We start from the raw sequence: 16,657 nt of genomic DNA on the forward strand, positions 1-16,657 counted from the left end.
GGAGAACCCCCTGTGCAGAGCCCACACAGAGCCCACCCCACTGAACATGAGCAGGGCACATTCTGGAGAGGGAGTGAACACACAAAAACCAGTGTGAGACCCCCGAGTGTGGAGCACAGCCTAGGCCAGGCCACTAAGGTGTTCTGGAAGCACAACCTGAGCAGCTGCTCGTGATCTCACATGCAGGACAAAAGCTTTCCTTTCACACTTCTGTTATGTCATCCTTACCATAAATTGCCACTTTCATTTTCATATCTAAAAACCCCAAAACAAGCCTGCCATGCTTTACTGCTTTTGGCACTATGGAGCCACCACAGGGACAGGTACTGGTTTGGGTTGCTTTCCATATTACTGATGGTTATCTATTTACAAACCTCACCACTGATGGAGAAATCAGATTGAGATCTTAGGATTTGTCTGCCATCCCTGAAAAACATCTGTTGGCTTTGGAGTCATTGAAGGGCAGCAAGCATGAAATGTCTTTATGTAATTCCTAAAGCACAGCAGCAGAACCCACTTAGGAGAGAAGAGAGGGTCCCAGGTATTCTCCCAACATCTCCCAGTGAGGGGGATTGTCACAGCAGCTACCAATTCTGCACAACTCCATCTAAACAGGGCTCTGCAAAGCACTGCATGTTCCAAAGGTACTCACAAAGAAAGCTACTGAAAAACTCATCTCTGGGTTTCAGTGTTCCACTGCTGATTTGGGAACACATGATGGAGTGTTTCTAACATGAAAATTAAAAAAACATCCTATGGTTTATGTGGGTAAAAAATAAAAATGAATTTTAACCACAGGATCTTATTTTTCCTGGGTACACTGAACAATAGAAAAAACCATACAAGTGGGGGTGGGGATGGCAGTGGTTTTGAGCATTCAGGAAAAAATGCAAGTCCTCTTACACAAAGAGTTTCTGGAGTTCAATTTTCAGTGGCATAGTCTGCTAAAGAGTAACCATTTTCCCCCTGTAAACTTCACAATTTTTTAATCTGAAGCAAATATGAAACTGAATATTCCTGAAATCAACAACAATACATAGGAATGAGAAGAATTTCTGAAGAGACGATGTGCTTGCTAAATAGAATTTAAAAGTTACTCTAATTCAGTAATAGCTCTTCTGAAGGATTTCTGACTCAAATTGCAGAGTTACAAATTCAAGGGCTCCAAGAGCCAGGCGTGTCTGCTTCATTACTGGCTCCATAATTATTCCTCAAAGTTCCTTTTTACAGCGACATCCACACAAATTCTGCATGTCCCCCCTCACTAAGCCTTGTTTAAAGCAATAAAAACCGAGGTGCTGGCATAAGAAAAACTGTTCCTTGGCTCTTCTTTCTGATTTCAAATCCAATTTCCTATTCTGTATCTAGAGGCTAAACATCATTTATGCTCAATGACAGACACGCAATGAACAATCTGCAATTGTACCCAGTAACCCCTTCTTTCCCCCACTTTGGTTTGTCCTGATTGTCTCCAACAATTCTAGAGTCTCTAAGTTATAATCAGTTGTGAGTGCAGCTGCTGAGAGCAGCAACACGAGCAGAGCTGTGCTGGGAGCTGCATTCCTGCTTGCCCCATGGAGCTGTGCTCATGGGCTGAGCCTGGGCTGCCTGCAGCTCTGGTCCTGCCCACCCAGAGCTGCTTCAGCTCCATCTACAGCGCACTTGGGCTGATTTCTGTGTTGGTGGCTGCCCAGAGCTCCCCAGGAGCAGCGTGCCAGCAGGGCTGCCCTTGGCTGCCAGCCCCTCCCAGCCCACCGGCAATGTGGGCCCATGCTGCCTCCTCAGCACATTGCAACCTGCTTTTCCTGTTCAGAACAGGTCAGAGAACCATCCCACCCCTAAACCACTACAGGAGTCATTATCCTGGTCATTGCAAGCCCTCTGGAAGCTCCAATTCCAAGGCTGAGCTTGCTGTGAGTTCCCACAGTGCAGCTGCACGGGGCTGTTCAGCCAGAGTAGCTGGGTCTGAGAGGGAACCACTGGTGGAACCTGGTGCCAGTGAACAGGATTTAAAAAAAGAAACAAACAACCCATAAATCCAAAATATTGTCTTCAATGCATCCACAGCCTCCCCTGTTGTTAGCACACTCTCTGGGATGTATTATCAGTGTCTAGGTCCACGGCCTTACCATTTTCTTTCTTCCCCAAATTATCTCCAAAACCACCTCCATTAGCTGAAAATTTGGAATCCCTTCTTTTCTGGGGCTAACTTTTTACAAGACAAGATCAGATCACTTTAAATAAAACCACAGACATGCTGTTATCAGTTACCAATATCTTTTAGCTGAACAAAAAGATTTTACAGACAAGCAGAAGCCCCATTTGATTGAAAATATGGAGCTGCCATCCTTATAGGCCTTCTCCTCCTCACAAGCAAGAGAAAAGGTCGATTGCTGTTGTGAGCACTACCAGGTGTAACTCCAGCTCTAGGACACATTTCCTCATGGCCTGCAGATCATCATCCATCCATCATCTCTGCTCCAGACACCATCAGGAATATAATGTACCTGACTTTGATAAAATATTTTAGAGCAATTTAACACACACATACAAAATACCCAGCATTGTAAGCAATCTGGCAGTTTATAATAGCAGATTTAGATTTAGACAGTTTATAATCCCAGACATAGATTTCTTATCAGTAAAAACTATGCAAAATTGATTGGTTTTCTAAGTTTTTGCATTGCTTTTCAAAAAAACAAAATAACCAACCAAGCTCATCCCAAAACAAAACAAAAAAGACCAAAAAGTCCTGAACTTTTCAAGAACATTTTAATTTCATGCTATTGCTACAATTAATATTCAGCATAGCCTGTGTGGATTTTCACAGTGAAGTTCCCAATTGCACAAGGACTGCATTGCATCAAACAAAAGGGGCACACCTAATCCAATGGGAATGAGCCCCACACTTTCAGGGCATGTTTGACCAAGAATTCCTTGGACTAAGTCTGGTGACAAATGTGACACTCCAGGTAAGGCTCAGACTCTCCTTTCCTCACTTTAACCTCTCATGCCCCAGCCAGGGAGGAGGAAGGACCTGTTCCTCACCAGCCTTTGCACCAGGCAGTTCCACCACACCTTTGCATTTCTCCCACAGCTGAACTTTGTGTGCCTCCCATCCCTACTGAAAGCAGTCCCAGAGAGATCCCAAACACTGAATTAGTTCAGAAAACAGCAGGAAAAGATCTTACTCTTCCTAACAAACCCAAAATCTTTCATTCAATGTGGCAGAGACAGCTAAATTTTAATGCTGTTCCATTGCACACAACAGATTTCAGCTTTCTGGAGCTTCTCACAGAAAAATCCAGTGAGACTCCCCCTTCCAAAATACATCATTTTTCCTCTCCTCAGTTATTGTGTTGTTTCCTTCCACCTCTCACCTATTCTTGTGGATAGTAGTAAGAAGAAATAAAACAATATTTCATTCATTTTGCTCTTGCATACTTTTAAGTATTATTATTTAAAACGTATCCAGAGTGAAGATTTTGAATATTTTTGCACACAAATACAATTTTAAAAGTTGCATCAAATTCAAACATCCCAAGTTATTTTAGAAGGGAATATACACATTCAAGTGATCCCTACCAGCAGCACATTAACTTTTCCCCTACCTCCAGCAAGGAGAAGATAAAGTGCTGATAACGAGGAATGATTAAAACCAAACAGCAACAACAAAAAAGTCTTTCAAAAGTTACAATGCTGTAACAGCCAAGCTGGAAGGTAGGGACCAGTACAGGACATTGGTATAAACCAGAACAATTGCACCTTCATCAGGTCTGTTGTAAAAGCTGCTTTCCCAAATTAAGCACAACAGGTTCTTATTTTCACTTATTGCTCAACAGGAGAAGAATGTCCCAGGAGGTCTAGGAGCAGTAGAAGGCCCTGTTTAATGTCCCCAGACTTCAAAGCAACAGAAATTCACAACGATGACTCTGGTGTTTGAGGGTTAAGGGTTGTGGGTGGGAGGCTTTGTTCCTTTCTCTAACTTGTGGAACTACTGATATGCAACTCCCCACACTCCCTCCCTTTCCAATTTCTCTTGAAAACATTAGGCAGCCCCAAAATGTGGCAAGTGCTGGAGCAACTCAAGATTTAATACAAAACATTAAAAACCTCTCCCCATTTTTACCCTTCTTCCTATATGATCTGCACTCCACAGTGTGAGTGAGTGTGGTATTTTTGGGGTCTCCCATCGTTGGGAGGAAATGTTGAATCTGACTCCATGTTCTTAGAAGGCTAATTTATTATTTTATGATACTATATTATATAAAAGAATGACATACTAAAACTACACTAAAGAATAGAGAAAGGATGCAAACAGAAGGCTTTACAAGATACTAATGAAAACCCTGTGACTCTCTCCAGAGTCCTGTGACAGCTGGACTGTGATTGGTCACTAAGAAAGAACAATTCACATGAAACCAATCAAACAAGCACCTGTTGGATAAACAATCTCCAAACCACACTCCAGAGCAGCAAAACACAGCAGAAGCAAATGAGATAATGTTGTTTTCCTTTTCTTCTGGGGCTTCTCAGCTTCCCAGGAGAAGAATCCTGAGCAAAGAGGGCTCCAACCCTGTTTGTTACTGCAAATGCCATCCACTGTAAAGCCTTTACACTATAATGCTGTTCTACGGATTTCTTTCTTAAAGCCAGAGACTAAAGAGTAATTTTTCTTTCATTTTGGTCAACACAGCATGTTTTCATTAGGGTGACACTTAAAGCACTCCTTTTGTCTCCAGTCATTGCCACTGGATTGCTAGCAAACATTTTATGCATTTCATTTTTAGAGCAGTTTTTAAAAGTTAATTTTTTTCCCCCGACTAAATGCGGTCAGATAGCACTGTGATTTTCACACCTTGAAATCAGTTTGAACATTTCAAAGCAGCCGTGTTGAATATCAACGAACTCGGAGACAACATTTATAACAGAAAAAACAAGGACAAATTTGGGGGGGAAAAAAAAGGAAAAAATGAAAAAACAACACGACCAACTTAAATCAACAATTTTATGAGCTGCAAAATGACCTCGGACTTTAAGGCTCTCAGACACCAGAGTATTGCCGGCTCCAAAGCTGCTTCCTGCGAACCCCGATGGAAAGGGGACATCTGCTGGCAGCAAAAGACATTCTCCCAAAGACACGGCTAACATTGAATCGGCACAATTACAGCAGTACCTTAGTAATGTTTACAGAAGGGAGGCATTTTATTTATTCTCAACTTTATATTATCAGCAAGCACACAGAAAGCCACAAAAAATAGCTATTAAAAAAACTACAAAAGCATGTATTTAAAACTATTTAATATAAAAACATGTATTTAAAACATCTTTTAAAACTATTATAATAACATTGCAATAAAAGAAATTGCAATTAGCAAGAGTAAATTAACATGCTGTCATCTTTATTTGAAGATTTGCATTTCAGCTGCATATCCAGCTAAATAACACAGTAGCCCTCATCCATTCCTTTTCAAAAGATTTATAACAAGTAGATATAAAAAGGCAAAATTTACTACGGGCAAACCTTGGCACATCAGGAATTTTCTGTTTCAGAATATTTCAAGTTTTCCTTAGATGCAATCAGCTTTTAGGAGACACTTCTAGCAATAGACTCAAAACATATTATAACAGATTTTCAAAACATATTATAACAGATTATAACAGATTTATAACAGTTCTATGTAAGACAGGACCCAGGAGGTTGAACTGCCAGCCTTCACCAGCAGTTCATTTTAACTGGCTGAAACAGAACAAATACTATTTCAGAAATGAAGGTGCTGAAAAGCCTTTATTCTTTAAAAAAAATTTAGGAATTGAATTTCACTAATAAAATATTTGTTGAAAATATCTCAGTTCAAATAAACAAACAAAACTTTTAGGCCTGTCTTGGGCAAGCCTGCTCTGCAAATGAGGAAATCCCAAGGAGAAACACCTGATCTGGATCCACAGCTGTAACTATTGAAACAGAGAACATTTCAAACTCTTCAGGCTCACCTCCAACAAGTATAATAAGAATAAGCTATCTTCTCTCTAAGCTGGGCAGGAACATCCCATGGGATAGGCCAAGACAGAAATCATCTCCAGGTAAAATTGTCAGTCTCAAGAGAGTGGGAGCAGAAATGACTAATGAATCATCTCCAAACCAGCACTGTCAGTACTGTGAAATCAGGAGAAGAAATACAACCAGTGGTAATTCTGTTGTGCAGTTACTCAACATGGCAACACACATGCAGGTGAAGGATTTTGTGATGGCAAGCACAGAAAAAGCTTCTTTTTGAGAATCCAGTTTTGTGGCTGAGTGTGAGGACCCTTTCTTTAACAACAGTAAAAGTCAAATCAGAGTTCTTTACCAAACTTCACTACTTCTTAAAGCTTAACACTTTTTTATTTTTCTATTAAGCTACATGCATTTAAAGACAGGGATTCCTCTGATAAAGCTTTGCAGCACAGCATAGTCTAAAACTTCAATCACAAAGAGTAAATTAATTTATCAAAGAACACAAAACACTTCGGCCTTACCCCAAGCTCCCAGCGTTCACCAGTGATGGAAGCCATCATCCAAACACGTGTCATGCAAGTATTTATCTTCCATTTGGGAAGGAGAGCTCTTGGAATTGAAGCCAGCTCATCAACTCTAAAGCAAAATTCCAGGTGAGCAGCCCCCAAGGGACACTGCTGGTGGCCGCAGCAGCAGCAGAGGTGAAGCTGAGGGCTCAGCGCAGCTCCACGGCCACGAGCTCTGCCTCACCTGAGGGGCCGGGGCACAAAGCCTGCGGGCCGCAAAGCTTCAAAGGCCGGGTGCGAGCCCAGCCCAGCGCGGCCCCTCTGGCCCTGCAGCCAAACTCGGGAGGACCGGCCCGCTCGGGCTCGGCCTCCCGGTTTTACCGAGCCAGAGGGCAGCGCAAGGGGCGGCTGGCGGAGCTCGGTGCCGCGGGGCCCGGCCCGGCCTGGCCCCTCACAGGCTCAGCCCCGGGCAGAGCGCAGTGCCCGCAGCGCCGAGGCCGCGGGTTCGATCCCCGCGTGGGCCATTCACGCTGCGGTTGGACTGGGTGGTCTCTGTGGGTCCTTCCCTACTCGGAATATCCTGTGAATATGATGGATCCCTGCCACCGCCCTATGTCAGCAGCACTTCATTTTTCAATGTTCCCCCCTTATTTTTTTGTCTTTTATTCTTTTTTTTAGACAAGACCACAGTTTTCAAAATGAGCAAGAAAGTCAAAGTTCACAGAAGAGCATCCTCAGGCCTGGTCTCTTGTCAGCCCCACCTGGAAGGCTCTGGGCTACCCAAAATGCTGCCACTCCCCTTGCAGTCATTTTACACCAGTAACTGCTAAAAATTATACTCTGGTCCCATGTTCCACATGTTTGGTTTCACACAGAAAACCACACAGCCTGGAACATCCCCAAGTTCACTTTCTAGAGCCGCTTTCCACCATCTCATGCTAAACAGGGAATGAAACAGCAGTGGGCGATAGGTACAGATTTCACACATGGCAGAGCCTGTTTGCAGTTTGTGATGGGCATGGGGCTGGTCCCCAAGCAGAACTGTGATCGTTTCCAAGTAAGTCACAATGGTGTTAAATGAGTAGGGAGAGTGTTTGCATCTATATCACGACTGATATGGCTGAGGTTCTCCAGTCCAGCCCTGCCTCACCTTGCCAAGGAAGCAGAAACCCACAAGTTCTATTTGGGTTTTATAAGAGGAAAAATGAGAAGGTTTCAATAGCCTGCAAAGCTGTCACCAGCTGGACTGTGGCAGACTGTAAGTGTGTGATAAATGGACTACACAGCTACCAAATTTTCCTCCAAGGCACAATGAGAAAGGCTAATTATCCTTCATACTGTTCAAATTACTTTAAAAGTAAGATTTTTTGGTAGACTTCACCAAGATGAATATTGGAAATAGGTTAGTGTAAACACTCCCATTAAAAATAAAATTAAAAAACCTTCCCTCCAGTTCCACCTGATTGTGCTGAAACTTAATTTGGGAGATTTTGATGATGAAATGGTATCTGGTATGAGATATGTCTGACTAGAGAGAAACACACCTTCTTATCTTGATGTGATCACCTCCCCCTGTTTAATTTTCAGTACAAAAAGGCAGACTGGCTGCATCTTGACTTAAATGTAGCATTTTGGGTTGCACAGATAAGTGAGTGACCCGTTAGGTCAATTAAATGCAAACACAAATGCAATTTCAAGTTCAATACTTTGTTTCCTCTGGCAACAGAAAGAGAACACTAAGCATGTAAACAGTTACATCATGTTGCCTAAAATGCGTTGCACTAGGAGAGAAGCAGGCATCATACAGATTTCTGGCTTACTAGAACATGCAAAAAGACAAAATGAAAAAAAAAAAAACAACCCACAAAACCAAAACCACAAAAAAACCACCACAACCCCCCAAAAAACAGAGATGTCACAAAGTACAAATGCTCATCTAAATCTAGGAGAAAAGTGTGTAAAGCTATTTATCAAAGCCTGATGCTCTGTGAAAATACATTAAAGCAAAGCATAAATTACTTTCAAAAGGCAATGCACATTGTAAGCATCTCTTTTATTGTGATATAAAGAAGCATACATCATTCAGTTCTTTAAAGTACAACTCAAATTGTACACTAACAAAAAAAGATCAATTCAGACATCCATGAACATGTCAACAACAGAATTCATTACATTTTGCTCTGCTGGTATTGCACTTGGAATGATTTAGAAGTAAGGCACAGTAAAAACAAAGTCATTTAGTGCTTCTACAGCAGATGTCTTTTTTTAAACACATGCTACATGACGTAAAAGTACTTCTAGCTTATGTATATACACATAAGGGAAAAAGAAAAAAGCATGCACTAGAGAATTCAGATTTCAACATATCTTGCTGTTTCATAATATACAAATAAAGTAGTTTAAAGATGTAAACAAATTGCATGCACATAAACTAGAGCAAAATCTTTAATACAGTATCTGAAAGCTATTATGCTTAAATAAAAAAATATAACTTATTAGTACTCAGGTTTATGTGCCATTTTTGGTCCTGTAGAGATTAAGAATATGGGGTTAGGGGCAGGATGGGAAGAGTGGATTTTTCTGGTTTTGCTGTTGGTTTTATTTTTTTGCTTTACACATTGCAGCAGTACACTGGTAAGGTCAAATATGGCTTTTGCAAAACAATGTCTAATGAAAACATGAAAAAGCACAATTGGTTCAGGATCCAGCATCCTGATATTTTCCAGTCAAGAACAAAACAAAACAAAAATCAATATGATCTACGCTTTGAACTGGGTAAGACATGCATTCCAAAAGACCTTTCTAAAGACATTTAAACTCTACAAGAATGAGACACTTTGTCAAGTGTAAACTCTTAAAAACTAAACACAGAAGGATCTGAATGACTCGAGCATCGTTTTCCACTTCAAATGCTACTGAGTAAGTTTCGCCCGTGGCCCCGGTAGCTGAAGTGATACTGGACTGTCTTCAGAATTAACTGCATGCCAGGAGCAGCTTTGCTTCTTTTTACACAGGTACATTAGAAATTAAGTAAATTAACTGCACAATTTTTGGCTTCACTTTATCTTTGGCATGGGAGACACCATTTTTCAAATTAAAAAGGACATGCACCATGCTGCATTCCAACAGGTTATGCTGAAAAGGCACATTTGTTGCTGCCTGGGTGGCAAGGGAAGACTTCTTGTTTTGCAGAGGGCAGGGTGTTGAGTGCAGCATCCTCTCCTCATCCTCCAGAGTGTTCAGTTAGACCAGGTGCAGTTGCACACTGCGGCTGCCCAGGAGCTGTCCATTTCTCTCAGCCACTGCTTGCTTAGCTAGATCCAGGCTTGGAAAAGTCACCAACGCCTCGCCACTGGGCTGCCCACTAAAGTTGTAAAGCATGAGGATGGAATCTGCTTGGAGCTGCAATGGTACAAGAAGAAAAAATTAAAAAAAAAACTATTAAGACCAGCAACAACACCTGGACACCTGGAAATGTAGTTTTTAATGCTGGTGCATTTTTTAGTGCTTCTGGCTCACTCCACTCCTGTGTCCATGGTGAAAACATTCTGGAAGTTAAGAATGGGAAGGAGAAGGAATCAAAGATGAAAAGAAATTTTCGCTTGGCAAACTGCAGCAGCTCTGACTCTGCTGGAGTGCTGAATATAGTGATGTAGACATAATTCTGTGCAAAAATTTTTCTAGAGAAGCAATTGAGATTAAAGGAGAGAGTTAGATGTTAGTAGGAGGTAAATGGAGCAAGAAATCCAGGCACTAATAATTCTTGTACTATAGGGACTGACTACTGGCCAAGTGACAAAGGCTTTTAAGGCATGTCAATACTCACACACAAAAAACACCAACACACATGCCAAAAATAAAAGCACTGTGTGAGTTCTGTGTTGGGAGAATGAGCTGAAGTCAACACAGGTATACAGCACAAGGAAGATTTTCCAGAACAATTAAGTAAAATTTGGTGTAAAATTGAATTAAATAAATATTTATTGTAATTTTAACAAGGCTAAGGAAAAGCAGGTTAGCAGACAAGATTATTTAGTCATTGCAGCTGATTTACTTTTGAGCGCATTTGCCCTCATAAAGTCTTAAAAGGCAGGTCCAAATTGCTAAGTTCAAAGCAGACATTACAGTCAGCCCTATTTTACCCCATCCATTTTCCATAAGATGCAGGAAATTCTTCCAAGCTAAGTTTGAACTCCTGGTTGCTGGACAGAAATGAATCTCAGTGAAGTTTCACAATGAGAGACTGAAGGACCAAAAGCTCAGCATACAAAGTTAGTTTTTTTGAAAAACAGTGTCAGAAAAAGCAATGCTGGAAAACCAACCAGTTTTATGAATATTAATTCAAGTTATGTTCATGTGACATATGTTCTCTTGAGTTTATAAAAGATTAAAATGTTTAAGTGTTCATTTCTGTAGAACTTGTGTGTGTCTGGTAGACTACAAGAAGCAGCAGACTTCTCAGTTATTACCAATAGCATTTCATTCATGTATCATACCATATATCAGCTTTACATTCAAACATATGAAAATAAATCAAGTGCATGCTAGAGGTTCACTCACCCAAACACTGAGCAGGCAGTAAAAATATTCTTAAAATATAAGAAACAGCACACTTAAAAAACCAAAACCATGCATAAGGCAGTTAGTACAAACTTTCTATAATTTCTTCTCAGAAAACTAAAGTTAGTTAAGAAATAACATGCAAAAGAAATAAAAAAAGACAGATAAAATACATAACCTCTAAAGCCCACTTTTATTTTGGAATAAAACAATCTTGTTTTATTTCAGAGTAACCCCCTCTCAAAGAGAAAGCTGTACAGAACTTGGATTGAGCTGCAAATCTGACTTAAAAGATCCTCTGCTCTAAACCAGCTCTTTGCTGTTAATCCATATGGGATCAACTAATTTACTATCAGTCCAGAACAGAATTTTAATATTTCAGCCCAGAGTCAGCTGAAAACCATATGGAACACAGTTAGACCTCTGAGCACAGAGGAGAGCTCTAAGAACATAGTTTAAATGGCAGTATTGGTGTAATACCAATGTAGGGGTCTAGAAATTCATGTTATGAGAGCTGCACAAAAAGTTAGCAAAGAAGTCTACACAATCTGCAAGCAACATAATTAAAAGGACTAAATTAACCTCTTCAGTTTAATTTTAAGATATATTTGGTTTAAGTACTTATTTATTATTATTATTATACAAATAATTCTAGAGAAATAGATTTTCTGTATGTACACATGTGTTTTAAAATTAGCTTCAGATTCATGCAAATATTTTTCCTGGAATTTTTTTTAAACTCTCTAACAGTGGTACCTATATAATACTACCTTGTACCACTTATAATTCAGACTGAGCTACTCCATGAATTGGCCAAAGACTGTTTCCATGTCACACTTAGTAGAAACCAAGTGCTGATCTGGTTTTCCAGTTAATCACCAGACCATGCAGTCCATCTGCTCCTCACAGATCAAGAAAACACCACAAGAAAACAACTAATTTGAAAACAACTGACTTGGTGGTTGTTAGTGAAAGTACATTTGTCTATGAAAGTAATTCTCTCAAGGCACAGTATGTGACTGCCATTTTTAAACTGAGAGGTTGTTCTGGTTTTTTCTTACGGAAAAAGAAAATGTACTAACTAATCAGTAGACTTTTGAATGGAATACAGTAGTACTGTGGCATCATGTAGTTCACATAGGCCATAATAAAATTTCTCTGAGAACTGTGTAAGTGCCAAAAAATGCAGGCAAATTTACTGTTAGCAAACCTAGATAGTTGCATTAGAAAGTCACTATAACCAAAAAACCTCATCTGGAAAAACTAATGCAATAGTTCATGTTGCATTAGGGAGAACAAGAAGGAGACATTAATCTCTAGCCAGTTATATGGTACAGAAATACACAGCCAGAGGTCTGGGGGTTTTCACACACATATTTCTGTGTTCTTCCTAGCATTACCAGGGAGAAAAAAAATCATCTTCTATGACTTTACTAAGAGAGAAATATTGGACTGAAAGGTTCACATGAGATACAAGCATCAACAAACCATTCTGGAGGTTGAACATACCATCTTGAGCAGAACCAGGCAATCACTACCTCCACCACTGCTGCCCCAGCAGCCACAGATCACAGCCAGCCCATTTCCTTGGGTTAGTTGATTTTTGAAGCAGGAAGACTAAAACCAGGATCCCAATGCAAGCTACTAAGGGGAGAGCCACAAGCAAAAGTCTCTGTAGCACCAAGCCCTTCTTTCCCTTCCCATTCACCTCTGGAGAGCCAGGCTCTGGCCGTCACAGCTTACCTTCTTCAGAAGTTACAAAGTTACAAACAGACCCACTCTTTCGGTGCTTGTAACACACTCCTGGCTTGATCGCTCAGCTGAATTAGGCCATTGTAGTCATCAGGTGCATACTACAGTACAAGTGTGACATGGGACAATCAGCAAGAGAAGGAACAGTCTGGCACAGCAAGCCACACAGACCATCATTTGCAACCACAATTAAGAGCATCAGCTATAACAACTGGCAGGAGACACTGAACTGGACAGAAACAACTTTTATGTAAGATAAAACATACATTAATTGCATTACTGGTTGTAGAAATAAAGTAAGTGCTTGTGGGGAATGTTCTAAACTGTGTATTTGAACTGCTCCTTATCAAGGAAGGGAAATAGCTCAGACCATGAAGTGCTCCTTTCTTCCTTCTACTCATGAGATAGCAGCACCAGGTAACCAAACCCTTACATTTTCATAAGCACAATCACAAACCCAGTGATGGCTCTCACTGGGACAGATGAGCATCTTCCATTCTGCACACTGAGGCGGGGGATCAGAATAATTGTATGGATCTCACTCAGATCTTTTATGCACTCATGAAGTGTAGTTTCTCCAAGGAAGAGTGAAAAACACTCCATAGGCTACACCAATGTAATGAAAGAAAATCAATGCCCCAGCATGAATGCACTCACAAGGTAAAATAGCATTTATGCTAGTGTAGTGTATTTCTACATTAGAAAATGAAATAAACTATACAGTGTAACTGCATCATTACAGATTTGAAGAAGTAATATATTAAAATAAAAATAATGACTGCACAGAACAGTCACACTATCAAATTAGAACAAAATCCTCATACGTGAATCAGATCTAAGAATTCTTTGAGATGCTGAATATGAACAGTAATCACTCATACTACTGGTCTGGTACAAATATATATAGTCAGGAAATACATCAATATGAAATATTGTTCTTAGCACATAATCTTTCCAAATCACATATCCTGGGAAGGGACTGAGCATTCTTACACATGCTGCAGAGATTACTTGAATGGTTCCTGTAATCCAGAAGACAATAGTTTTTAGCACAACCTGAGTTGTAGAATATCTTTTCAGTGGCAAGAAGAGTTTCCTGTCTCCCCCCCAAGACAGACTAATGCTTTAGATGATTGCCAAATGCATACAATGTAGGTGCACTGTGCTGCCTTTCCTTTAATATTTCTATCATGCAAAAAGTCTCCTGCCAGCTTAGGGAGAAAAGGAGTATATTTGGGCATACAGAACACATATCCATCCAAAGGGAAGCTGAAAAGAAAAACACCAACCATCTTGTACACACCTTTCACAGAAAACAATAACCAAGAGCCCAGAGAACACAAAAGAAAAGAACCCCCCAAAATTTTACTACTGAATTCTAGCCACATCTAAACCCATGCCATTAAGTAAAAGACAAATATAAGAAGTATTTTCTAGATAGTCTCTGCCAGGGCAACCAGACCGTGCAAATATTAGATTTATGATTCCCAGACCTGCCCTTGAAACAAATCTACAAAATGTAAGTTTACTCTTTGGAAGGAATGTCTCAAGATAGTACATACTTTAGATTATCAGTAGATGTACAGTAGGCAAAGTTCTACAGTTTTACTCTTGTAAGGGACAGTATTTCATAAGTTACACTTGAAATGGAATAAACAATGTAGAAAATATGAAAGTTGTAAAGATATCCTGTACAGAGTTGTCAGAGCTTAGGCAAAAAACCTAAAGAAAGTGAGAAAGAAAGAAGAAAACTAAATTCATCAAAAGACCTAGAAATAGAAGTAGCATCTAATCACAAGGATAGGTGAGAGACTGCAGTCAATTAAAACAGAAGCTGTAGAACAGTAAATTCTTCAAATAAAATGAAAACTACCCTAACTTGCCTAAGTAAGCACATGATTGTAAATCTTTCTGATTCTGTCTGCATTTCAAAACCCATAAGAACAAAACAAGAACATCCAACCACACAGGACCAGACCAAGGGTAAACTGGTTAATAAAGATGCAATACACTAAACTTCCTCCTTGAATTTTCTTTTTCTTCAACCTATTTTATTTCTTTGTTCTTCTCTTGCTGAGAGAAATATGGGACTGTCTTCCCCTCACAGACTGCGCACAGATTTAACCAGGTCACTAACCAGTAAGTCATTGATTTCCATTTCATTTTTGCAGTTCCTACAGTGAATATTCAAACTCAGTCTAAAAACAGCACATACAAAGCAATCTAGAGAAAATAACCCACTGCTAAAAAAAAAAAAAAACAGCATTGAAACTGGAAAGTATATTTAGACACACTCCAACTGGGAAAAACAGGAGCAAATGATAGAAAAGGAAAACATCATAGACAAAATGGCCACTTCAGGAAGGCGGCTGCAATTCTTGCCCAAATTGCCTGTAAACTTTATCACAGAACAGTTCCCAAAGAGAACTCTCAGACTCTGGAAAAAAGCCTAGCTAGACTCAGCCTGGAATACAGAATCAGGTTTGATGGTAGATAACTGCAACCTTGTGCACAAGAGTCAGAAGAAACACCCTGCACTGGCTTTGCCCCCAGAAGCACATCAATTGTACCATAAGACTGCCAACACAAACACCCACAAATACCTGAATTCTGTGTGGGAAAGATACCACCTGAACCTTCTGTATATCAGAGACTGAAACAGGTAATGCCTGTTCCAAAAATACAGAGGGTGCCACTTTAATTTCTTGCTTCAAACGTGGGAGGCAACAGACAGAAACTGTAACCTCTAATTTACTGGTCCCAGTCTCACAATGCTTTCTCCACACAGGCAACATTTCCAGGTGGGAGATAAATTTAGGAATAAAGCAAAACAAGCAGTGTGCTCTATTCTGAGAGTGTGGGGGTGAGCATGGAATAGTGTCTGTGTTGCCAGATAACTTCCAACCTCAGTAAGTGGGAATTAATTCTTCCTCTGCCACTTCCCCCTTCCCTTCCCTAGTCAGAGGGTGCCATGCCTAGGACTGGCACACAGATGATGGGGTATCCACCTCTCAGACTGCAGAGAATCAGATTCCAAAAAGATCTTAAAGGAAATAGAGAATACTTTGTTTAAGCACACATTTCAGAGAAAGAAACTCCTAATCCCTAAAAAGTCAGCAACAATGATGTCTGTTGTCCTGACAGAGCAGAGAAATGTCATTAGTACCCTTGGAATTTAGCCATCCATCCACTTCCCTTGACTTCCTTAGTACTGTTTTAACTACAACTCAGCCTCCTCCCCTCTACCAGCAAGCCTTAAATTCTGTGTCTCTGAAGCCTTGGAGAATTAATATACTGCAAAAACTCTTTATAGCTGCAGACAAAAGACACTTAAGCCCAGTAGGGCTTTCAAGAACACTATTTATTTTACACTTTTCTTATGTAGAAACATGTACACAAAGAAGTCCTTACATTTCCAATCCAGCCTTTTTCAGCAAATTCAGGGGGCTTTTAAAAAGTTCAGGTGGTGACCCTGGCCCCTAAATCTTAGTCATCTTCTAGTCTCTTTGTTGGGGTTTTTTTAACAGCTATTCTTACACACAACTTACCTAAACAGCAAGTCTGCTTTCTAAGAACTAATCCACAGGGTCTTTTCCAGGCAGGCATGAGTTCACATTCATGCCAACCTCCAAGAAACTGGGCAAGTACTACCAAAAGGAGGCTGAATCCTGGCCAAGACAACAGCTGAGAACTGGTTTTTGGTCAGCTAAGACCACAGGCACAGCTGAACTACCTCTGCTTTTACATTAACCTACCAGTTCTTGTTATGATACCAACTCTGCTGCTATTTGCATTCTCAGAAAAAAATTATTGAGAAATTGCACACCAACAAAAACCCACA

General features: G+C 40.2%; 1 protein-coding gene across 6 annotated transcripts in view; it reads right to left on the reverse strand.

Annotated features, from left to right (window-relative positions):
• Positions 1-8,538: 8,538 nt before the first annotated feature.
• ESRP2 (epithelial splicing regulatory protein 2) overlaps positions 8,539-16,657 on the reverse strand; it is a 42,161-nt gene continuing 34,042 nt past the window's right edge. For 5 of the 6 annotated variants that reach the window (XM_063167812.1, XM_063167809.1, XM_063167811.1 and 2 more), the window contains exons 16-17: positions 12,808-12,917; positions 8,539-9,906 (exon numbers count right to left, since the gene is read on the reverse strand). In XM_063167812.1, coding sequence (XP_063023882.1) covers positions 12,828-12,917 — 90 coding nt within the window. In that variant the 3' untranslated portion in view covers positions 8,539-9,906; positions 12,808-12,827. The remainder of the gene's footprint in view (positions 9,907-12,807; positions 12,918-16,657) is intronic. The other variant, XM_063167813.1, reaches the window with a different exon arrangement.

The sequence above is a fragment of the Melospiza melodia genome, chromosome 13 (assembly GCF_035770615.1).
Source record: "Melospiza melodia melodia isolate bMelMel2 chromosome 13, bMelMel2.pri, whole genome shotgun sequence".
Taxonomy (NCBI): domain Eukaryota; kingdom Metazoa; phylum Chordata; class Aves; order Passeriformes; family Passerellidae; genus Melospiza; species Melospiza melodia.